The 25,771-nt window shown below is 31.1% G+C and overlaps 1 protein-coding gene and 1 long non-coding RNA gene across 2 annotated transcripts; both read left to right on the forward strand.

Annotated features, from left to right (window-relative positions):
- Positions 1–1,810: 1,810 nt before the first annotated feature.
- On the forward strand, positions 1,811–5,246 carry LOC111711787 (uncharacterized). The gene is made up of 2 exons (XR_002767317.1): positions 1,811–2,675; positions 4,295–5,246. It is a non-coding gene; the product is annotated as an uncharacterized LOC111711787 (long non-coding RNA).
- A 1,425-nt stretch (positions 5,247–6,671) lies between these two features.
- On the forward strand, positions 6,672–22,446 carry LOC111711783 (Y+L amino acid transporter 2). The gene is made up of 19 exons (XM_023486223.1): positions 6,672–6,792; positions 7,921–7,996; positions 9,762–9,838; positions 10,621–10,708; positions 11,080–11,174; positions 11,629–11,736; positions 13,508–13,581; positions 13,985–14,068; positions 14,507–14,562; positions 15,748–15,796; positions 15,939–15,983; positions 17,130–17,216; positions 17,836–17,939; positions 18,377–18,473; positions 19,221–19,334; positions 19,730–19,765; positions 20,804–20,881; positions 21,414–21,514; positions 22,184–22,446. Exons 1-19 carry the CDS (start codon positions 6,774–6,776, stop codon positions 22,413–22,415), a joined length of 1,620 nt encoding a protein of 539 aa, XP_023341991.1. The 5' UTR covers positions 6,672–6,773; the 3' UTR covers positions 22,416–22,446.
- The last annotated feature ends 3,325 nt before the right edge of the window (positions 22,447–25,771 follow it).

Raw genomic sequence — 25,771 nt, forward strand, 5'->3', positions numbered from 1 at the left:
GTTTAATGTAATTAAACTATATATTGGATTTTTGAACCTGTACCTGTATCGTGTACTGTATCATGTACTGAACTCACTGAACAGCATCGAAGAAAATCTCGTCAAGATTTCTCACGCACGGCACCACGAGAGAAACGAGAAAGGGGGGAATTCTTTCTACCTGAGTACCAAAGAATCAAAACTCAGACTTGTCCAAACCTTCCGAAAGAGCCATTTATATATAAATTTGGCTTGTCTTGGTGTTTGTCTGTTTGTCTGTTTGTTTGTTTGTTTGTTTGTTTGTATCCAATAAACGTCAAAACGGCTGAACCGATCGGGCCCAAATTTTTTGTGGGACATAACGTGACCACAGGCAAGGTTTATGAATGATCAAAATTTCAAATATTTGTCTCCATCAAAATTTGATCTTCATTAAATTTTTGAAAATTTTGAAAATCCACGAATTTTTTTTGTGAAAATCCGCGAATTATTTTTGTTTTGTTTTACGATGTACACAAAAGAGAACATGTTCACAATTAATTTAGAAGATGGGCGCGAAGCGCCCTATAAGGCTAGTTTCACATAAAAGACCCAATTGGTTCTTGAGTTACAGGCAGTAAATATAGAAAGAAATTGTAGGTCTCCGATTACAATTTTATTTCCAAGTATTCATGTATGAAGATATTAAGTACAATTTATGTTAATTATTTTTGTAACATCTTAAAGATTACAAACACGAGTAAATAACTCTCTTTAGTTATTCCTTTTAATTTAATAAAAGAAAATTTGTATGATCCAAATGTTTTATAGATCATAGCTGTATTTTCTAATTTGAATTAAAATAGTTTTTTTCTAAAAACTAATCCGAGAACTGTAACCTCGTGACATATGCACAACTTGTAACATATTTTCATTTGTAAATATTATGTATAATGGTCGGATTTAAAATAAATATCTAGGTTTGGAGAAATTAATCCAAATTGATCTAAAAACAGTCTGTAAGGTTAGTGAATTATGAATCAGGCCCAGACGGTTAGATTGGTTGATCGATTTAAAAAAAAAAATCGATCCTCCTGGCCTACCTTGAACCTACGCATTCTTTTTCTTTTCATCCCTCTCTTCTTAATTCATTCAGGTTTTTCTTATACTTTTCAGTTTTCTACCAGTTTTCTTTCCACATTTTTCCTTCTCCCCCAACCGATCGGGCTCAATTTTTTGTGGGACCTCACATGATCCCAGAAAAAAGTTTATGGATGGTTAAAAATAAAAAATTTGCCTTGAAAATTTTGATTTTTCAAAATCCACGAAAAAAACCCATTAAAAAAGCTTCAATTATAAGTTATGTTATATTTGGAGATGGGCGAGAAGCCTAATCTTGTTTATTTCCTATTTTTCCACATTGCAATTTCTTTCCTCTTCCCGAAACTATATCGGGGCAGAAATTATACATATGTTACGATGTTTGGGCGAGGGGGGAATGGTTGTTAAATGGGGGGGGGGGACTGCTTTGGAGTGTCTCAAGTTTCAGTTTTCAAAGCCGAATTAGAAAATAGTTATTATTAGCTAAATATGTAAACTAGTCAAAAAACATATTTTTCTTTGGAAATTAGATTTGTCTTAGATAATGAAATTCTTATTCCTTGCAAATACATAAACCTAATAATGTTTATATTGATTTATATTGTCATATCAAAATAGTCGGGAAGTTTTCAACAGAATAATTGTAATATTTTGAATATAAATAGATATATTATAACATAAACATATGATACTTAGCTCGCAATCATCATTCAAAATTCAATTAAGCGCAGTTGTTGGCGAACGGTGGAATTGGACGCATGTGATAAAATGAACCGAGGGGCCTCCTTCTCCTCTCACACTGTCAGTCTGTGTGTATCCAACAAAAGTGTAAACTAGTGAACCAATAGGGCTAAAATTGTTACTAGAAAAAGGGCAAGTGGCCGGAAAAGCCTACAGTTTATTATCTTAATCTTTTAAAACTTTAGTGTATTTATATACAACTTTTTTTCTGTAAAAGACTTTTTTATAGAAAAAAGATCAATTTCCTGTGCTGTCCTAATGACAAAATAACCGCTTCCTCATGCATCTCTATAGTTTGACTACCGTCGTTTCTGTATACAATTAGAGGATTACCGTCTGTTTAGCATGTATATTGTTTAATCATATGGTGTGTCCATCGTATGTCCTACTCCTTGAGGTGTTTTGACCAAGGAGTATGAAATAGAAGGGAGATACAACTGACGCGGTCTGATGTACTATTACCACGTATAAAATAACCTATTCTGAATGTTTCTTATACAAATGGAGTACCCGTCTGCAAAGCATGTTTAATCATATGGTGGGGCGGGCCGCGTCAGTTGTATCTCCTATCTATTTCATACTCTTTGGTATTACATCAGTGTATTGTGTACTTTTCACAGGTGACAGGTGTACTGTAATTGCATCATTACGTTAGCACTGCAGAAACAAATAAACACTACTTTTATAGTATTGGAATATTGAAAGTTATTTATAATAACCCTTTATAAATGTACATTTTAGACATGTGCCAAAAGTAGTAAAAATGAAAATAAATGATAATAGTGATAGAGTTGTTATTCCCATCGGGCTTCGTTGGATCACGGGTGCCGGGTGGAAGAAACAGTACGAAGTGGATTGTGGAAGTAGTACTTGAGGTAATTTCAGTAAAAGTAAAGTAACTGGATCTGAACATGAGGGACATAATTATAAAGAAAAGGTGGAGAGGTTCTTAAGAAAGTTTTGGGTTCACGAGAGCTTTAGAACTCTGAGGGGATTAAGTGCCGTTGTAGTAAATACCCTACTCCTTAAACGCTCTCGAACTTGTATCTATCCAGAGCTGAAAACTTTAGAATGGGATATCCTTAATCCCGATCTGTTAATTAATCTGGAGAATAATTACAAGAGGAGAACAAGCCATATTTAATCTGGAGATTAAGAAAAAGAGTGGATCAAGCATTAATCCCGATATCCACCATTCTAAAGTTCACAGCTCAGGTACAACTCAGATTCTCTTGACTAACAAAGTCAGCACACGGATACAATCTTGTAACTATCAATGCCAAATCAAAGGGCATGATCCTCAGTCTGTTTATCAAAACAAGGAACCACAGGAATACAGTCCGTGATCCATCAACGCCACTTGGCCACTACCACTGGACGCGACCTTGTTAGCTTTTGATATCAATCGGAAGCTTGTAACTATCCACCCCAAATTAAAGGGGAAAATCCCCAACCTGTTTAAAAGAACAGGGAACCACATTAATACGATCCGTGACCTATCAACACCACACCCACTGGGCGCTATCTCAGTAGCTAATTAAAGAGGACAATCCTCAATCTGTTCATCAAAACAGGAAAAGATTTCTCGCTCACAGTAAACAGTACGGAGTTTCTATATCAACTAACTGTATTTGAGGTTTATATGTTACAAGTTAAAGCTAATTGACATAATTACAATTCCTACGTCCTTAAGGCAATCATATTACGCATTATTGCACAGTTGAAATAGCCGCAGTTAAGATGTATGTCATTATATATATATATAAGCTAATCCTGCTATATATTTATTTGAAACACAGTTTAAATGAATAATGGGTTTTACGTACAAGTTTAGAAACAAAGATAGTTTATAAAGTACAACGTACTGCAGGTTTACAGAATAATGAGTTACTGGTATTTATTAAACCATGATGAGGGACATATGAGGCATGAGGAAGTTTAGGAGGAGATTGAGAGGATCTGATAAACCTCAGGAACATCATGGCTATACTTACTGGAAGTCAATTGCTAATCATGATAAATGAAAAATAACTGAAGATCGTCTTTGATTTTTTAAATAATTTGCAGCACAAGTTTTTAACCTAATTATGAAGTAAAATTCTTGAAATTATTATCAAACAATGTTACTATTGACATTTCCCAAATGTTGTCTGCCATTTTTAAAAAGTAGTTTTAGAGAGATCTACAATCAATTAAAAAAAATATATTTATAATGACCTTTAGGCTGTCCCTCAACTGTCGTGGGACACTTAAGAATGTAATTGGGACAAGAGGGATTTATTCAGTAATAAGGGACACAGCTAATAAATAGCATTAGCGTATATTTCCAAATGTATTCAAATGACACAAATTTGTAAATGAGCTAATTTTAATTGTCTTGAGATTGGGACAAAATTCTACACGCCAAACTATAGTATTCAGTCTTAAGAATCTGACCTGAAACACCTTTTTCCTCCGGGCAGTTTCTCATATATTGATAAATTCTTTATTTTAGGTTCATAATAAAGGAAAGGTATGTTGTAAATGCCATACTTTTAAAACTTCATCCCAAACTGTATCAGTCCAGGTACAATCTGTCCACTATCAAAGTCATCAAACAAGCTATTGGCTATCTAACAAGCCCTTAATCGATCTCTACTCATCTAAATGTGATCTAATCCCGAATATTACAACAAGGTTTACAATTACTCTACACCGTAAGTTAAGTGGAGTTCTGATTCTAAATGATCTCTATTTACAAATCTATATGGTATATGTTAAGTTCCAATACGTATTCACAAAATTACGCAGGTGTATAATTTAATCCCATTACGTAGCTAGTCTACTCGCATTACAAGTTTTACATAGTTGAAGATTAACGCAGTTAGATCCTCAGACAATGTACAACACATTTTATATAGGAATGTTCAAACAGCATTTATTACAGGAAGACGTAATTGAGAGACGACATTCATTAACAGATTGATGGCATGTCCAAGTAGTGTGTAGTACTCGTACTCCATACTTGCGAATTCATGCGAGAATGGAACGTGTTTCTTTTCCAGATACAGAAACTATTTTTTTTACTCTTGGAACTACTTTCAATAGACCCTTAATAAAGCTTGACCATTTTTTAAATAGAACTAAATTGAATAAAACTGAATACATGCTTATAGATACAGCAAAGCAACAATTTTGATTTAATTTAATTTAATCCTTTACGCATATTTTATCTATCGAATTATTAAAAAAACACTTTTATGATTTCCTTTAGGTTCAGGTTTCAGTTCAATTCATTTCTCTGCACAATGCACATCTACATTATATACACTGGTATCTGTTAAAGGGACTGCTAGCTTAATTTCAAGTCAATATCTAAGTTGGAAAAGCCTGATTCATAATGATACCCTTAAAAGCTTTGTCAAATCTAGTATGGATATAAGATTTTAATATAAGTGAACTGCAGTTTTTGGTGCACCATATAGGTCGAGTAATTAGTATATTTTTTATCTGTATCTCTCTTCAAGTAAAAATTTACTTATTAAATGAAATCCAAACCCAAAATTTTTAATATTTTGGTTCAAAAAAGGTTTCTAAGTTTTTTAAGGTTTAAAACGTTGAAGTGTTTAAAGTTAAACGTTAGAAAGCACTAAGGGACGGAAAGGATTAAGGTTGAAAGGTTTAAATATTTAAAAGATGCAAGGGTACATATTCAATTTAACAATTCTAAACAAGATATGTTTGTATCATTTGGTTCTTGTATGTAAAACAATGTGGTTTTAACTTCCCTTTCATGCTAAGTCCCTTTGTAAGCCCTCACTCCACTTGCTTTAATTTATCAATTAATTACGCAAAAAATCATTACTGCGGAAACGTTTTTTTAAGTATAGTAAGTCTGTTTTCTCTCTCTTGAATTTAGCAAGCAAAAAGAGAATTTTTGCAATATTTTCTTATTTTCGCAATTAATTCCTGACATCACTTCATTTTATTTGTGTAATTATATAACCTGTTAGTTGCGGCAACAAGTTTTTAAATTTGAAATCTTGAATTTAATGGGTAATGTAGTATAGTGATAAGTGAGTAGGCTGCTCGGTACTTTTATCTAGAATATTTTAAATATCATTGTGATTAAAAATATTTAAGTATCGTTCAAATAATTGCACTTCTCAAATTATATTCTTCATGAATCATAATTTGATAAAAGGAGAACGTTGTCAGGTTGTTCTATATTTATATACAGGATGCCCCGCTAAACTTGACAATTGGGTCGTCTTCGATTTTATACAACTTATAAGAAATTATTAATCAAATTTCAGCAACACACCTACAAATTTAAAATAAATAGGATTTTTAACAGATACAAATGTTGCAAACCACGAGAAACAATCTAATGTCCTAAAAAACTGCTTTCAAAGTTAAAAAAAAATATGAGTTGTCTCTGAATTGTCTAGTTTATTGGGACACCCTGTATATTCCGAGATTGCTGTATAAAAATATTCGTAATTGCGAAAAAAATTTACAGTGGAAATCTAACTTCTTCTCCTTATGAAATGTATTTAAAAATGAGTTTGCATTGGAGAATTCGAACACAAATCCCAAATATATTTGATGATAATTGAATTTATTTTAAAACACGGGGGTCTACAAGATCAGGTTAGCAATAGACTCCTTTATACAAATTTTACCTTTTGTATTTTCCCATTTCCTGTTATGACTAATCTTTTTAAATCATGAAATATGGTGCAAAGCATAGAATAACTGCAGCTGGAGCGAAAAATGTAAACAAAAAGACGAAACAGTTGGCACATCCTTAGTGGATGAAAATCCATTAACTTCGCATTTTTTGTTGGAAAAATATTTTACATCTCATGTCACAAAATAATTATGTTGTCTAAAAAAATATTTTTTTCAGAACTAAAGTAAAAATAAATGTGAAAAAATGGCGACCATGCATCTCAATTGATCATCTCCTTAAAAAGTTGTTTTGCCAAGAAATGGCGTCCAAAAATCCAGGTACAAACAGTTTTTTTATTAAATAGTTTAAACATTTATTCTTTTAATAATTGTGCATGAACAAATTATAGTTTGGTTCACTGAAAATTTTTGTTTCTAAAAATCATTGCACTTTTTGTTGTTTCTTTCAATAAAGCCGTCTACTTAAGTCGATAAATACTAGATAAATACTGTTTTAAAAAATATGCTGTTTAGAAAATATTGTAATTCATATCATGTTTTTATTTAGCTCATGTTGTTATTTAGATCATGTTGTTATTCAGATCATGTTGTAATTCAGATATTGTTGTTGTTTAGAAAATATGTTGCTGGCTGGAAAATGTTGCTTTTAGAAAATGTTGATAAGAAAATGTTGCTTTTAGAAAATGTTGTTAAGAAAATGTTGTTAAGAAAATGTTGTAATTAGGAAAATGATGTTGTTCATAAAACGTTTGTTCTTTTTTTGGAAAATGTTGGTGTTTAGAAAATGTAGTTTTCAGATGTTGTTGTTCAGAAAATGTTGTTGTTAAGAAAATGTTGCTGTTGAGAAAATTTGGGAAAATGCTGTAGTTTTCTAGAAAATTTTGTTTAGAAAATGTGTTCGTTTACACAATTTTGTTGTTAAAAATGCTGTTTTTATAAAATGTTGTTCAGAAAATGTTGTTATTTAGGAAAGCAAATTGAGTTTTCGCTAAAAACTCAAATATTCTATAAATCCCTATTTATTTTTTACCTGATCGTTTAAACTTTTGATATTTCAAACTTTAACTATTTGATCTAACTAATCTAACAGAATTCTAAGTTTGAAATATCTGAGATCTGCAACATAAGTTTGAATAGATATAAGGAGTAAAAATCATAGTTTGTTTTCTATAAAATGTGGATAGTTGTTATGAAAATTTTGTTTTTAGAAAATGTTGAAATTTAGAATATGTTAATATTTAGAAAATGTTAATATTTAGAAAATGTTGTTGTTCAGACAATGTTGTTCAGAAAATGTTGTTAGTTAGTAATGTTCAGAAAATTTTGTTAGTTAGTAATGTTCAGAAAATTTTGTTTTTTAATAAATGTTGTTATTTAGATAATGTTGTTATTTAGTGAATGTTGTTTTTTAGTGAATGTTGTTATTAAGAAACTGTTGTTATTAAGAAAATGTTGTTGTTGAAGGAGAACAAACAACAAATACAAAAATGAAGAGAAATCTAGGACTATTTGATGGTGTCAGGTTAGATCAGAAATAATTTTAACATTTTTAAACGTAATAAATTCTATGTAAAGCAACCAGAACATTCACGTAGCACTGTGAAACAAATTTCGTTTATTATAAAAATAAGCACGCAAGGAATTACAGGGATATTTTCAATATGCATTGAATTAGGTGTACCTTGAAAGGTTCGATTTAGTAAATTCATTTTATATTTAAAGTACAGGTTAGCCCAGAACTTCGAATTCATCAGAAGAATGTATAAAATTACATCATTGACGATTTTTCAATGGGTTTTTAAATTTTTAAACATAAAACTAAATATGTGTAGTGTAACATTTAAACCTTTGACATCGTTACTATCCCAGACATAAATCCCAGGGAAATCAAGATCAATCCTTGTCCCTCATCTTTGAGGGTTAATACAAGACTTCACTTTCATTCCCAGTACCAATTCATAATTTACCCAAACCTCTCATCTTGTGTATAATATCTATCTCTCAAGATCTTGAATAAGTGGGGTTTTCAATCTATATTTTATTGGTACAAATATATCTGTTAATATCCATTTATATTAAACCATATTCTATATATCTGTAGAGTCCCTCAGCGGTAAGACAAGTCACCACTATCTCTTAAATAGGAAGAGTCCCTCAGCGGTAAAGCAAGTCCCCACTAACTCCTATATAGGAAGAGTAGCTCAGTAGTTCATCTGAGCCTCTGTTCCCTGCTGGGCTAGATGTAGTCTAGCTAATTCTTCTAAAGATAATATAACTGGTGATCTCCTGATCAATCCTAGCTATCTATCAATCTGCTCTGGATCTCTAGTCTCCACAGTATCTGCAACTTCCACAGCATCTGTAGAATCCTCCATATCTGCAGTGTCCACAATATCAGCAGTATCCTCAATATCTGCAGTATCCACTGTACCTTCAGCATTCCTAATATCTGCAGTATCCACAGTATCTGCAGTATCCTCCATATCTGCAATTCAAGCCCTCTCGGAGTATCCAGTGTTTATAACCATAGAAACACCTAGAACATGGGTGTCTGTGGGTAGTTGAACCAGCTGTATATAGGTGAGACTACATTTCTCTGATTCTCTTGTCTGTTCTGTAGCTCTAGTGATCTTCTGAGTCTCCAGTGTTTCTAATCATAGAAACACCTGGAATATTAGAGTGTGTGGGTAGTTGGACTAGCTGTGTTGAGGTGGAACCACATATCTCTGATTCTACTGTAAACCTGAGATATCTATCTCATCAATGGTTTATTCCTCTGATCTGTTGTAACCTGAGATATCTGTCTCATCAATGATTTTTTGTATTCCTGAAGATATGATCATGTAAGATATAATCATGTAAGTCCACATGTTGTAAGCCTTCTGAGAGCTGTCCATGAAGTGCCCGTCCCCCAGCCTTGTTTGAACAAACGGAGCTTTGCTCATACGTCTGTTCTATTCAAGGATCTGGGGTGCACTGTTGAATCCTAATGAATCCGTTCAGGTTAATTCTTCTGCATTATTAAAAGAACAAAGAGATGAAGGTGTGAGGCCAGGGGAGGGTTTTCTTGCCATGAGTCATTCATACTTTAAATATTACAGTAGCATTCCATCATTAATAGATTTTGGAAAACGCCATTTTTAAAAGTTCTTTCGATATCCTCGAAGTTCTTGGTCAAACTGCATTAAAGTAGAACATCCCTGTAAGTCGGATTTGATCAACGATTCAGTTTTTATTTCGGATCTTCAGATCTGATTTAGTATGATGTTGAAGTTGTAATATTTTAGTATAATTGTTGGTATTATTGTTGGGTCTGGAATATTTGTGAGTCCGAAGGGAGTTCTTTTATATTCAGGATCCCCAGGTAGGAAATAATAATAATAAATACAACAATTTTATTTTTCAAACAATTTAAAAATTAATGACATCTTAAAAAATGATTAATTTAAATTCTTGAAAACTGTAAGAAACTTGACAGGGGGCTATAGATGCTAAGCCCCCAACTTGACAAGTGAATTTCTGATAAACTCCCCCCCCCCCTTCCCTTTAAAAACATGAATGGTCCCCCCCCACCCTCCGAACAAATGTCTGCACCCATCATTTTATTATAAATGCATCAAATAAATTTATTTTTGATTTTTTATTTCAGCTAAGGGTTAGTAAAGCAATTAATCATTCATTTCTTAAATTTATTACAAGCTTAATGCTTTAAAAATAAAAAAATATTCAGTATTAAAGAAAAAACAAGTCGTAAATTCATTAAGATGCTATGTTTTTAATTTTAATTAATTCATCAAATGAAGGATTTTAAGAATGCAGAAAAAGCTAAAGCTATAAATTATTCCAATATGAAAGATTTAAAAAATGCACTTTTTAACATTTACATCCCATTTATACTTTTAATTTAGAGAATATCTAGTTGTAAAGATTAAAGTAAACATAAAATAATTTGCACAAAAACAGGTCTTTTCATTTATTTTTTCTTAGTTTTTAGGGAAAACCCCCAAAGGATAATTTAATTTCTGAAAAAATTATAAAAAAGGAATTTTTCATCAATAGCTTATATGCCATTCTTCATTTAAGAAGTCGCTTGTATTGTTACATTGAATGGACATTTTTTTAACTAACAAAAATTTTTATTTTTAGGATTAGCTTTAATAGTGTGGACATTATCTGGTTTAATCAGCCTGATCGGAGCTCTCTGCTATGCAGAGCTTGGTACAATGATTCCTCAGTAAGTTTAAGTAAATCACAAGATTAAAAGGGATTATTCCCATTCTTAAGTTGAGTGTCACTTGAAAATATGTTTACAGTCCCTTTATATACCGCTGTTATGCAGTTCCACTTATTTCTCACAGCAAAAAAATGTTCACGCTTAAAAAACAAAAAATTGAAAAAAACTAGAAAATAAGTGTTTGAGACGAGTTATCAGTTCCTTTTTATTTGTGGCGTATAATAGCTTTATAACCTAATCAACCATATGAATATTAAGACTTTGTTTTCTTTAACAAATCAAATCATGAAGTAACAGCCAACGTTTTCAAAATCTATTTTAAAAAATTGATATTATTATCTCTAACTTTTTCATGATTGTTGCTTACCAAGGTCCGGAGGGGATTATGCATACATTAATTCAGCTTTTGGACCATTGCCTGGATTTTTATACCTTTGGTCAGCACTTATCGTTATTATGCCTGCAGGTACAAGTACAGTACAGTACCGTACAGTACAGTACACTACAGTACAGTACAGTACAGTACAGTACAGTACAGTACAGTACAGTACAGTACAGTACAGTACAATAGACATCTCTGACATCTCTGACATCTCTGACATCTCTGACATCTCTGACATCTCTTGACATCTCAGACATCTCTGACATCTCTGACATCTCTGACATCTCTGACATCTCTGACATCTCTGACATCTCTGACATCTCTGACATTTCTGACATTGCTGAAATCTCTTACATCTCTGACATCTCTGACATCTCTGACATCTCTGACATCTCTGACATCTCTGACATCTCTGACATCTCTGACATCTCTGACATCTCTGAATCTCTGACATTTCTGACATCTCTGACATCTCTGACATCTCTGACATCACGGAAATCTCCTGAAATCTCTGAAATCTCTGAAATCTCTATTTTAGGCAATGCAATCACTGCCCTGACGTTCTCTCATTATGTTCTTGAACCGTTCTATCCTGAATGTTCACCTCCTGACTCTGCTATCCGTCTGCTTTCTGCTTCTCTTATATGTAAGCTACAATATCAAGTCCAATAACAAACATCCATGCTTACCCGACGTTTAAAGCATGCTTTTATCAATTTTATTTTCAGATAAAATAGGAAAATATGTGAAATTAATTATGATATATATATATATATGTAGGATGATTAGATTATGAATACATTAGCATTTTATTTCGTACTAGACTTATAGGGCGCTTTTCGCCCATATTCTAAATTAATTGTGAACATGTTCTCTTTGTGTACATCGTAAAACAAAACAAAAATAATTCGCGGATTTTCACAAAAAATTTCGTGGATTTTCAAAATTTTCAAAAATTTAATGAAGATCGAATTTTGATGGAGACAAATATTTAAAATTTTGATCATTCATAAACCTTCCCTGTGGTCACGTGATGTCCCACAAAAAATTTGGGCCTGATCGGTTCAGCCGTTTTGACGTTCATTGGATACAAAAAAAAACAGACAGACAAGCCAAATTTATATATAGATTATAAAGGGTCATTTTCTATCTACCTGCAACAAACTCTGATTTTGAAATCCCTATATCTTTGAAAAGAGATTTCAAACAGTAATATTAATTATAAGTTCGTATTACTTCACCCGAACTCCCCACCCAAGACTAACCAGTGTTAAAGGTTTCTTCTATTTTAAATCATACGCGTTTTGGTTTATATTTTAACAATCTTGAAACTTACGGATTTGTTTATTTAATACTTTTTATTCAAAACGTATATGCCGGCAAAAAAGTATTTAAGAAAGAAGGCTGAAAAATTATGTTTAATAGGAGAAATTGTGATCGAAAGTCATAGCTTTCTGGAATATTGACAGAACCAATAAATAAACGTGTCCCACCAATGGCAGTGCAGTATACTGGTCACGTGATACAGACAGATAGACAGATATTATAAATAATACAGTGAAACCCTTAATAACGAATACATCGGAAGAATTTATCAAATGTCGTCTTGACAATTTTTCAATGAATTTTATACTACATTACGTAAATTTCAGTATTTGCGAAAATAAATAGATAGCCATGAATATGCGGGAACAGTTTTAAAGAGTTCCATATACTCATTTAATTAAAAAACTAAATATCTGCAACATTCCATTATCAGAAAGTGAAGAATACGACATTTGATGAATTCTTTCGATGTATTCGTAATTAAGGGTTTCACTGTATCTATTAAAAAAATAAAAATTATAAAATAATAATTGGAGAAAATTTTACAATTAGGTTTCTCTGGGATATCTTCGTTTTCAGATTGGTTGCGTATTTTTGCTGAATATGATCTGTTTAAACCTACTAATTCTATACAAACTTGTATATATATGAATTTTCGTATAAAATTTGACACTTTTTTTCAATTTCTCGATTTCGTTTTCAGACTTTTATTGTAAAATATTGTATTTTTTTAAACGTTGTAATCTTATTAACTTTAAATTACGTCCATTCCGAATAAGTTCCAAAATAGCCTGGGCAAACTTTTCTATAATTTTTTCGAGAGTTTTTACTAAAAGTAAACTGTAGTATTTGCTAAGCTGCAGGACGCAATCTTCTGCTTTTGGTATTGGTTTTAAATAGTTGTCTGAAATATAAGGATTTTTTTGGCTTTCTAAGGGCAAGCTAAAACCCTGAGTAAGTTTAAATGTTAAAACATGGTACTGCACCATTCTTAACAAATCCTTGGTTAGAGTCAACACTGCAAGCATATTTTTATGAAACAGATAAAAATACGAATCAAATAAGTTAACATTACAAAAGTAAGAATTTAGGTTTGCTGACTGCTGTCAACTGTATGAATGTAAAAGCTGCAGCTAAAGTTCAAGACGTCTCCTCTGTTACAAAGGTGACACAATAACAAATTATCAGAGGCACAAAGTCGATATTTTAAGGGGGAAGAAAAACGAATTAAAAAAATAGAATTTGTATTATCATTGTTAGTACAGGGTGTCTCTAAAAAACAGTAGTTTAAGCCCATTTTCATTTTTTTCGACACTTAAAAATGTGATAAATGTCCGACCTAGCTGTGTAAGTAAATCACCTAAATGAATAAATAAATAATGATTTATTGAGATAAACTCAAATAATAATTATCATTCACAAATAGTAATAATAAAAATAATGCAAAAAAACGCCTATACATTTAGATCAAAGTATATTTTATGTACGGTAAAACCTTGGAAAATTTTCTGTTACATACATTTTTTCATTTTGTAGCTATTATACAAATTATTTTTGTTATATCCTAGGTGTTTGCTATGCTTGTAATAGTAGTTGCTGGTTTTGTTTACTTGGGAGGAGGACATCAAGAGAACTGGCAGGATCCATTCCAGGTCAAAACAAATTCTTTGTAGAAAATGTGCATAGAATATATTGAAAAGTTCATATGGGAAACGAACATATAAGAAAAGTAAATATAAGAAAAGTACATGTAAGAAAAGTACATATAAGAAAAGTCCATATAGAACAAAAGAATTCTCTGCAAAAAAACATACATGTAAATTCCAAGGACAAGCCAGGCGGATTCGGAGAAATCACATTTTAAAGGACTTCGAACGAAATATTGAAAATTAGCCAGTCATTAAAAAGTCATGAAAAATAGTAAAATTAAACGTTGTTCAATCAAGCATGGTACTTTTGTCTTATCTTTATATCTTTGCAACCTAATGTTTTTGTTTGAAAAGTTTAAAATATCAACGGTTTACACAGTTAGGTGGATTAGGAAATTAGGGGTTGAGGCGAGTAATCACTATCTGTTTATTTGTTTTCAGGATTCAACTACATCTGTTGGGAAAATAGCTTTAGCTTTCTACTCGGGACTTTTTAGGAACAAATTTTGTACTTTTAAAACAGTGTTTAAGCACAGGGGTACAATTGTTTTATCAAGTTTAGCTTGGATAAAACTGTGAAAAATTTTGTAAAATTTCAATGGTTTGAATACTTAAAATATATTTGATTTGGTTATATTTAGAAAAAAAGAAATTTGGTTCATATCATTATTTTTGTTCAGTCGTGCATGTTTTTTGAATTACATTGCTAAGATTTTGTTGGTATAAACAATATCGGGTTGTTTTATCTGGTTGGGGTTGAATGGTAAGATTGGGTTTGGTTAAATTGCGAAAGATTTGTTGAAACTTTATTGTTTGATTGAGATTTTCAGACTTGGTTTGGTTTTATTGGCCAGGTTTGGTTTTAATGAAATGACTGGTCGGTTGGTTTGGTTTAATTGAGCCGGTTTGATTTTGTTAAATTGACAGGATTTGGTGAAGTTAAATTGTACAGGTTTGGTTTGGAAAAATGAAAGCGATTGATTTGGTTGAATCGAGCAGGTTCGGATTGCTTAAACTTGATAGGTTTGAGATGGAATTTAAAGAATTTGAGCCGAGGTTTAAATCCGCTAAAAACCGGTTTAAAGTAAGCGCCGGTTTAAAGTTTGAAACATTTGATACACTTTTAAGTGAAACCAACCATATATAAACCGCGGCTTAAATTTAAACCGCCGCTCAAATTCTTTAAATTCGGCCACAGGTTTGTTTAAATGGACCAGGTTATGATTAGTAAAATTGGCCTGGTTTGGTTTATTAAAATGAACAGGTTTGGTTTGGTTATACTAACAGGTTTGGTTTAGTAAATGAACATTGAACAAGTTTTGTTTAGTAAAATGAACAGGTTTGTTTTAGTTAAATGAACAGGTTTTGTTTTGTAAAATGAACAGGTTTGTTTTAGTAAAATGAACAGGTTTGGTTTAGTTAAATGAACAGGTTTGTTTTTAGTAAAATAAACAGGTATGGTTTATTAAAATGAACAGGTTTTTTTTAGTTAGATGAACAGGTTTGGTTTAGAAAATATGAACATGTTTGTTTTAGTTAAATTAACTGGTTTTGTTTAGTAAAATGAACAAGTTTGGTTTGGTTTAACTGGCCATGTTTGGTTTGTATAAATTGACCCGCGGTTCGGATTGGTTGAACAAACAGGTTTGGTTTGGATAAATGTGCAATGTTTTGTTTGGTAGTTTTGCTGGCTGGAACTACCTAAACTTTGTCACAGAAGAACTAACAGAGGTGATATTTTTAATTTTCCCATTTTTTTACAATTTAGTAAAACATTGTCCTAATTTAATCCTGGTTGATTTCCTTGTTTCATTTTCATAGAACAGGGTTTTATTTTTAATTATAATCTGCAAAATTAACTTTTCATTTCTAGCCTGAGAAAAATCTGCCGCGGGCTATTGCTATCTCGATGCCACTGGTAAGTGCAGATATAGTTTATATTTTACCGCCTTTTGGCCGACATATACCGTCTACAGACACATGATTCCCAAAACATTGGGAAGTTAAGTTACATACTGCCACTTTACACAATTAAGTAACAAAACATTCCTATTTAAAAAGTTACTGTGAATTTTCACCTCAAAAGACGAAAAAAATTGTATACAAATTCTTTTTTCACGAAAATTGGTCTTGGGAACACTTGGCTATGTAAAGTTCCTTATTACTTCTATGTGATGGAGTTAGAAATATAAAAGACTGTTCAAAAAATTCAAATAGTACCATCAACCATCAAATGGTATCATTACTTTTCGAATTACTAAACATAGTTCAATGCTGGAGATGTTTTATTAATATTTTTGTTTAAATAAATGATTTCTGGCTTCTGACTTTTTTAATTCGGAGAGTAAAAAGTATTTATAATGTATCTGTAAATTAGTTTTAATCACAAAATTATGAATTTTTATAAATTTTTTAAAAATGAAATCCCGATCATTATCTGTTCTATAGGTTACCGTTATCTACCTTCTGGTTAACTATTATCTGTTCTATAGGTTACCGTTATCTACCTACTGGTTAACTATTATCTGTTCTATAGGTTACCGTTATCTACCTACTGGTTAACTATTATCTGTTCTATCGGTTACAGTTATCTACCTAGTGGTTAACTATTATCTGTTCTATAGGTTACCGTTATCTACCTACTGGTTAACTATTATCTGTTCTATAGGTTACAGTTATCTACCTAGTGGTTAACTATTACCTGTTCTATAGGTTACAGTTATCTACCTACTGGTTAACTATTATCTGTTCTATAGGTTACAGTTATCTACCTACTGGTTAACTATTATCTGTTCTATAGGTTACAGTTATCTACCTAGTGGTTAACTATTATCTGTTCTATAGGTTACCGTTATCTACCTACTGGTTAACTATTATCTGTTCTATAGGTTACCGTTATCTACCTACTGGTTAACTATTACCTGTTCTATAGGTTACAGTTATCTACCTACTGGTTAACTATTATCTGTTCTATAGGTTACCGTTATCTACCTACTGGTTAACTATTATCTGTTCTATAGGTTACCGTTATCTACCTACTGGTTAACTATTATCTGTTCTATAGGTTACCGTTATCTACCTACTGGTTAACTTTGCTTACTTCACTGTTCTTTCCCCTACAGAGCTCCTGGCTAGTAATGCTGTTGCAGTGGTTAGTTCTTCTTTCAAGGACTGTAAGCGTAATTTCAAGCAAAGATGGCATTGTCTGATTCACGCCGGGACCCTTAAATGCTTCGTCTGTAGAAGAATGAATTAGATGTCATGTTTATAATTTTGAAAGCTAGTTATTTTCAGGTATGTTTTCTTCACATTTCTCCCGGAGAAACACATGTAGAAGATATCCCAATTTAACGACTATATCTTCCAAATTATTGATAAAATAAAGGTTTAAAAGGTACCTATGTGAATCGGACATTGCCATCTTTGTAACTTGAACTTACGCTTACATTTCTTTTAGAAATTTGGCAAAAAAAAGTTACAGCTTCAACCTTAAACGTGAGAAAAAAGTTCACATCAATTTTATACAGTCATCTCTGAAGTATAAAATTTTGGGACAATCCTGTATATTGTAATTATTTTTTTTGTCGTAATTTATTTTGTAAGCCTTTGGATTTGATTGAGAATGATAATTAGTTAAACTACGTAGGCTTTGCTGAACCACTTCAGTGCTGCAGTTAAAGTGGTTCAACCTAAATAGCAGTTCAAAAACTAAGTTTCAAGTGGTTAATTTTGGTCCAAAATTTAGTTTATTAAACTTGTCTCATGTTCAGACTTTTGGAAACAGATTATTGGGTGGTATGAAGTGGATTATACCAGTATTTGTGGCTTGCTCTACTTTCGGAGCAGTTAATGGTGGCATATTTGCATCTTCCAGGTAAGGGATAAATTCAGTTTTGATATTTAAAATGTCTAAATTTTTTAGATTAAATGAGGACACCATTTATAATGAAAATTATATATATATAAATATATATATTAAGTAGATTTCTCTGCTTGTACGTCCCATTGTAACATTTGAACCCCTAAACCTAAAATGTGCCTTTTGATTGAGAAGTCGATAAAGACACGGGCATATTCTTAGCTTGGATTATATGTTTAAATTAAAGTTGGTCAACTTATAAAGGATAAATTTAGATTTCCGAACAAGACAGGGTTCTAAAGCTGGTACTCAATAAAATGCAACTAGAACAAAATTCTTAATTTTTCTAATCAATTTTGGGGATACATCCTCGGAACAGGATTACAACATTTTTCAAACCCTCTTCCTTGAAATTAAAGTGCACTTAATTTTGAAAACTTATTATTTTTAAGGTTATTTTTTGTTGGAGCTCGTAATGGACACATGCCTCGCCTCATGTCACTGCTAAGCATTACTCATCTTACACCAATACCTTGTCTTATTGTTCTGGTAGGTTTTCATCTTACACCAATACCTTGCCTTATTGTTCTGGAAGGTTTTCATATTAAACCAATACCTTGTCTTATTGTTCTGGTAGGTTTTCATCTTACACCAATACCTTGTCTTATTGTTCTGGTATGGTTTTCAGCTTACACCAATACCTTGTCTTATTGTTCTGGTAGGTTTTCATCTTACATCAATACCTTGTCTTATTGTTTTGGTAGGTTTTATTTCGGGTTTCAAAGCAATTGTATTTTACTTGCGTCAATTTAACGTCACACAATTCCTTAATAGCTCACGTTTACTGGGAGAAAACGTTATTATTTCTAAATCGCAGTAAAGAATAACAAAATGCGGCACAGTGATTATTTTATAATTTAATAAGATGTGAGAAAAATATATAAACAAATATATTTATTTGATTTTATACAATATTGAAATAGCTGAGATGTGTATTTAGAATTATTCAATTGTCCCTGTCAGTTGTGTGTCACTTTAAATCTGATGGCTTACATGTACTACGGAGAATTTATTTTTCCATTTTTTTACTAATGTTTTACAATACATTTTTACAAGATGGAAAATCGCATTTCTTCTAAAAGTTTTGATTAAAAATTAAATTATTTAAAATCATAATAATTAGCTATATATTGTTTATAAAATAAAATTATTTAAAATCATAATAATTAGCTATATATTGTATAAAAAATTAAATTATTTAAAATCATAATGATTATCTATTGTTGTATATTGTAGTGTATAATAACCCTGGCTATGCTGAGTACCTCCAATGTACTTGTTCTCATCAATTTTGCTTCTTTCGTGGAATCTCTGTTTATAACAGTGTCTGTAGCTGGACTACTATACTACAGACAAAATTTGGTTCAAGGTCAAATGTGGTAACATTTCTGAACATGAAAAGAATAATTCCTGCGTTTTTAGTTTTTTTTGTAATATTTTTTATATATATTTTGGTATATTTGGCAAAAAAAAACTAATTATTTTACTGAACAAAATGCGCAAAGTAAAAAAAAATTCAGAAAAAGTATGAAAATTGTAATTAATTTGCGGATTTTTTTATTCCTAAGCCCAACTTGTTTTCCTTCGTAACATATTGGGTATCTAAGGGCAAAATGAAGCCTTTTATGTTTACATATTGTACTTTTTCTGTTAATATTGAAAATCTATTTTCTAAATCTAATTTTTACATGATAAATAAAGTTTTAAATCAACATTTTAATCTAAATGAACATTTTGTTTGTTTAAGGTGGAAGCATCCTGACCTCAGACGTCCAATAAAGGTTTAAAATAAAAAAGCTAATTAATCTGAATCACTAGTCTTTGCACCAAGTGATGGTTCAAACTACAAAGATTGTTTCGCTTTTAAAAATCTGTTAACTTTTTTACTTTATAAAGAGGTTCTAAACATCGATTTTTCTTACAGTTTGTCAAATTTTGACCCCAAGAGTAAATATATGCAAAAACTATCGGTCATTATAGTTTATTAATTTCCCTTATATTTTCTCTAAGGATATAAATATTTAAAAGTTTTACAAAGAACACTTTTACAAGTCCAAAAAGTCCAACAACAAACTAATGTCCCATCACTAATTAGATTTGCAATACATGTATTCTAGTGTATGTGAAAAAGTGATTTGCTGTATTTGAAGTACTTGATAAGCAGGATATTAAAAACCCAAAGAACCAAAATATTTTAGACAGCAATAAAAAACACAGCTCGTTTCATGATAAAAAACACGATGATTTATGGTGATCCAGTAATCGCAAATCTTATCTTTGATTTTGATTTTAGATATTTGGGAATTTTAAAATAGGAAGATGATGCATTTGATGTTGTTACAAAGGAAAGAGTGTTACTAGTAAAATCAATGTTAAGTTAATTGGGTCTTGCACCAAAAAGTCGTCTTCCTATCCAGTGTTTTCTGGTTCTCATTGTATCTTAATGAATGATCAGGGACCGAATGTAATGAATTTAAGCTCTGTTATGAAATATCTACCGCCGGTTCAAATCTTGAATTAACGATTCAATTTTGAATGATTTATGAATCGAAGATTCAGGATTTAAACCATCATTAGGTAGCTCAGCTACCTCTCCAATTTATTAAATTCGGTCCTTGGTCAAGTATTAGGACATTAATACAGTATACATATAAAGTTGCAAATTATAGAAGTTTTGAATGAAGACGATTTCAAATTTGTCCCAATATTTCTCCAAATATAACAATAGGAAAAGTAGGATTATTTTCTTTATATTGTATGTGAAAAAGTGGAAAATTGTGGAAAATTGAAGACGACATTGAATTTAGTTTATTTTTTAGGTTAACATTATCCTTCCTGTCCTATTCTTCGTGGTGTGTAGTGGACTAATCTGTATACCTATATACGCTCAACCACAGGTTTACATTTTTTTAATGAAGAAGCCAGATGTGTACAATTAGGGGTTCAGCCCCCCTGGATCCGTGAAATCTATAATTTCCAGGGGATGTTTGACCCGCTCAGCCCCTCCCCCCCCTTAAAAAGAAATTAAACTCCTGAGAGTGAGTAAGTTCCCAGAAAAAAGTTTTTTTCTGCAGTTTTTTTTTATTTTTACTAAAATGTCGCCAAGTTTTGTGTAATTTGTAAATGATATATTTCTAAAACATTGTAAAAATCTTATCATCATTTCTTAATTTAAAGTAAGATCAGAAACGACAATTATTCCACAGTTTTCTGAATTTGAGTTTTTGATTTCTTGTTTTTATTGTGAAGAAATAATTCACATTACCTGAGTGTTCATTTTTTTGTAAATGAAATATTTCTGAAGAAAAATTAAGTTAGCGAAACTTTTACGCGCCAAAATTTATGTAATATATAAAAATAAAAACTTTTGAATGTGTCCGTCAGCGTGAGATTTTTTTTCAAACTGCACACTTTTTTGTCAAATTTTAGGAAGTTGGGTTTGGTTTAGTGATAATAGGAAGCGGAGTACCTGTATATTTTCTCTTCATTTGGAACAAGAAACGACCTCAGTGTCTTAAAACAACAATTAGGTGAAAAAAATTTTTATGTTTTTGTTAAAAAATAGACGTTTCAGAAAAAACAATTATTCACATCAACACAAAACATTGTTTTAAAATTTTAATTTAACTTGCAATTCAATTATAGTCTTCAATGTACTCATTTTTCCCAGTGTTCTTTTTATTTATTTTTATTTTTTTGACAATACACACAGTTTTGCTAAATATATACTTTAATCTTCTTCTATCTCTTCTATTGTTCATCTAATATTTCAATATTTTTCCTTCTTAATTTTCACATTTCATATAAACCATTTTGTACATTGTAATTACTTTAGTTTATAATTCTTTTATTTTCTTGTATTTTAATGTTCAGTTTTTTCAACAAAAAAAAACAGTAAAAAAGTACATAACGGTTAAAGTTTTTATTTCTCGTTTTGATACTGTCAGAACCAGAAAACTCTGACATGAAAAGACGACTTTTCGACTCATGTTATATCTTTAAATAGGTGAATGAATATGAGATGAGACACAGAAATTGTGAAGTGTAAATAGATTTAAATAAATACAGGATCTAATAAGTTTCTAGTAAACTATTTACTTTTTAACAACATCAAATAAAATTTAGTATCGCTCTATGTCGTCCTTCTATACCATAGTTTTTTGGTTCTCACTGTACCTTATTTTAAATCAATTTTTCAGAAACCTTGATATCTTCGTCCAGAAGATTTTTTACGCTGTTGTGGAAGACGAATATAAAGAAGAGAATGAAGAGGAAGATAAAGAAGAGAATGAAGAGGAAGATAAAGAAGAGAAGGAAGAGGAAAATAAAGTTGACACTACTGAGAAGATTACACAAGAAGAAGAAGGAGAAGAAGATAGAACACAAGAAACAGACAAATTTCTTGTTTCCCCAGATCGAAAAAATGTTTAAAAAGAATAATTGTGCCAAAAACTTTTTTTAACTAATGAAGAAAAATTAAAGGAATTGATTTTTTGCCACAACCTCAAATTTTTTAATCACTATTTCTTTGCAACCTGATGATGTAAAATTTTGATATTTCAAACTTAGATTAATTAATGTAACACAATTCATAGTTTGAAATATCTCAGGTCTACGATATTGGATTGCAAAGATATAGGAATTAGAAAATCAGAGTTTGTGACCAGAACTCCGTTCCTTTGATTTTATCTTAATCATTTAACTAACTCGATTAAACTTTATTCTACCGTAGTTTTTTTCTCGTTTCACTATTTTTGTATAATTGTTATAAAAGTTAATTCGTTATAGTTAATTTTCTATTTTTTTAATGAAATAAAAAAACTAATGTTGATAATATTTAGGCAAACAATAAACTACATGTATACTAGAATATTTATGAATTTTATTGCCATCCCTGCATAAAATGTTAAAAAATTTGCGAAAATGCATAAATACTTATAATTATAAAAACTTTCTCAGTCAAAAAATTCAAAATTTAAGTAAATTTTCGTCATAATTATATTTTATGAGGTATTGAGATGAAAAATCTATTTTATTTCTTAAATGCGATCAAATAAGTCTTAAACTGAAAAAGGGGAGCTCTGAGCTCTCTAAAGATTTAACAATAAATTTGCAAAATTTTGACGCGATCGTTTTGTCTACATAGTACATCATGATGTAAGTCATAATTTTGAATTGGAGCGGGAGAAAATATGTTCGGTCTACTGCAATTATACTGAATATGAGGTGCATGAACAGATTTAGAATAGATATTTAATCTTCTTTTTAGACTTAAATTTCTTTTTGTAACAACTCGTCTTAGATAAAGGGACTGACATTAGTGTTTTCTGACCTTTCACGTTTGTGTGCCCAATGTTTGTACTAGCGCTATATACATATACTAGACTTTCTGTTCAAAAGCACTTTGAGCCCATTTTCTATTTCAACTTTTAATTTTGCCTAACTCTAAGCATTTTCAGTTCGTGCTTCTCCATAAAGAAATAACAAAAAAGTTATAGGATTTAGTCATATTTTTTCGTGGAATTTTAAAATGTTACAAAAACCAGGATGTTTTGGTTAATTAATTAAACACCCAGACCCCATCGGGCCCAACATGTTTGAGGCAACTGACATGACCCCGGCTGGAAGGTTTATGGATGCACAGAACTGTACAAATTTGCCGCAGAACAACAATTTAAAGTTAAAATCAAAGATTGGCGAGTAAACCCCTGAAAGCCTGTATAGTCACTTTAAAAAATTGGTAAGAGACAGGGAGTAAGGAATAGAAGGGAGATATAACTGACGTGGTTCGCCCTACCATATGATTATGCGTGCTTTGCAGACGGGTACTTCATTTATAAAAAAAAATATTCAGAATAGGTAATTGTTTACGCGGTAATTGTACACCAGACAAATATTTCTTATACAAATGGAGTACCGTCTGCAAAGCATGTATAATCATATGGTAGGGCGAACCGCGTCAGTTATATCTCCCTTCTATTCCTTACTCCCTGGTAAGAGATAAGCAATTTTTAATTTTTAATTTAAGACCCATGCAAGTTTGGTAAAGGAAGACGAGATTATAAGCAATCTTATTTGCATTTAATGTTATCTATATACTTTCTACAAATTTTTGTATGAATGATTTGCCATAATGAATGACAAAAAATAAGTTGCAAAATACATTTATATGCAAGATTTTACATATCATCTATTCATCACTGTGATCATTCCATCTAAAGTATTGGTTAAAGCTAAGAAGAAAAAATTTTACACTTAAAAATAGTTTTAAAAAGAGTTTTATTTTTATTTTTAAGCTAAGAGGAGTAAGTAACCTATTCCCCAAAGTTTTTATTTTTGAAATTATTTCTTTATAAAGTCAACCCAGACCAAAATATATTTTCAATAAATGTGGAACAAACATCTACTTTTTTTTAACTCTACAAAGGTTTGGTCCATCACCATCACCGAATTTTATATCAATAAAAGTTTGTTTATTTGAGAAGTCTTTTGCTGGTCTCCAAAAGGATTCCGTGGGGTTCGGGTAGTTCTTCTAACTTCCTGGGTTCGAACAGGATATTGCTGGGTTCACGGCCGCATACCCTCCCCCTCCTTGACATGCCAGAATTACATGAAAACTTGATGGGACGTGATTCCTTCAAAACGTGACGTGCCGGAATTCCTTTCAAACTTGACGTGCCGGGATTCCTTTCAAACCAACTTGACGTGCCGAGATTTCTTGAAAATATGACGTGTTTGTAATCCCTGGATTCCTTCGAAACATGACGTGCCGGCCCGTTTTCTGCAAAGATAATCTTATCATAAGTTAGAACTATTTTTATTTATTTATTTGAAGAATCTTATCAATTTACAAGATATATGATAACATATAGATATAGATAAGTAGATGTATAAGGTGTTAAAAAAATTATCGTTTTATGTATAATTAAAAATAAATAAATATACATTTTTCAAAAGGGTTTAAATATTAGAAGGAAAACGATGTTATTTATAAATTAATTTTTTTAACCTCCCGTTTTTATACTGTTTTTAATATTGAGAAATCAAATGATAACTTTAGTCTGTAATGTACCAAAGAACAAACAAGAAGTCCAAAGATTATGGCAAATTAAGTGAGAAATTGGAATTTCTAGTCACTTTTTCTGTGTTTTTTATTGGATAGATTATATGCAAAATATATATCTTTTAAGTGTTAAAGAAGTATATTTTTTTCAGTCTATATAAACTAGCTTTAAAGGTTTCATCTTATATTAGACTTTGTGGAACCCAGCTTTGCCAACTAATCAACGTAGATTTTTAACAAATCCAAGAACATCACGTGATTCTGCCGAGTTCCCCAATTAAAATATGAGACACATTGGTCAATTTTGATGCGTTTCTTCCAATATGAGTTTGTGATGTCTTAAAAGCCTCATCTCAATGTATGGTCATCTCTATAGTGAATTTTTAATATGTGTCATTTTAGTTATGTTTCATTTTTTAAATATTTCATTTTTCCTCTAACACATTTTTCTTCATAGAAAATTGCTCTACAAGAACTGACGCTTACGCAAATTATTTGGCGCAAATAAAAAATTCTATTTAAGATCGTTTTCTAAGTAAATAAGTAAAAGACTCCTTGCACTGTTTGACCCCTCCTGAAGTATAAGGAATGTCACCGCCAAGGGGCTTGGCTCTATCTGTAAGAACTTGCTAAATGCAAGGAAATTACACCAGGAACCACAAAATGTTTGTATTAGGAAAAACCCTTTTTTAAGAAAATTATCAACAAAGATACAATACACTTG

The sequence above is a fragment of the Eurytemora carolleeae genome, unplaced genomic scaffold (assembly GCF_000591075.1).
Source record: "Eurytemora carolleeae unplaced genomic scaffold, Eaff_2.0 scaffold15, whole genome shotgun sequence".
NCBI lineage: Eukaryota > Metazoa > Arthropoda > Copepoda > Calanoida > Temoridae > Eurytemora > Eurytemora carolleeae.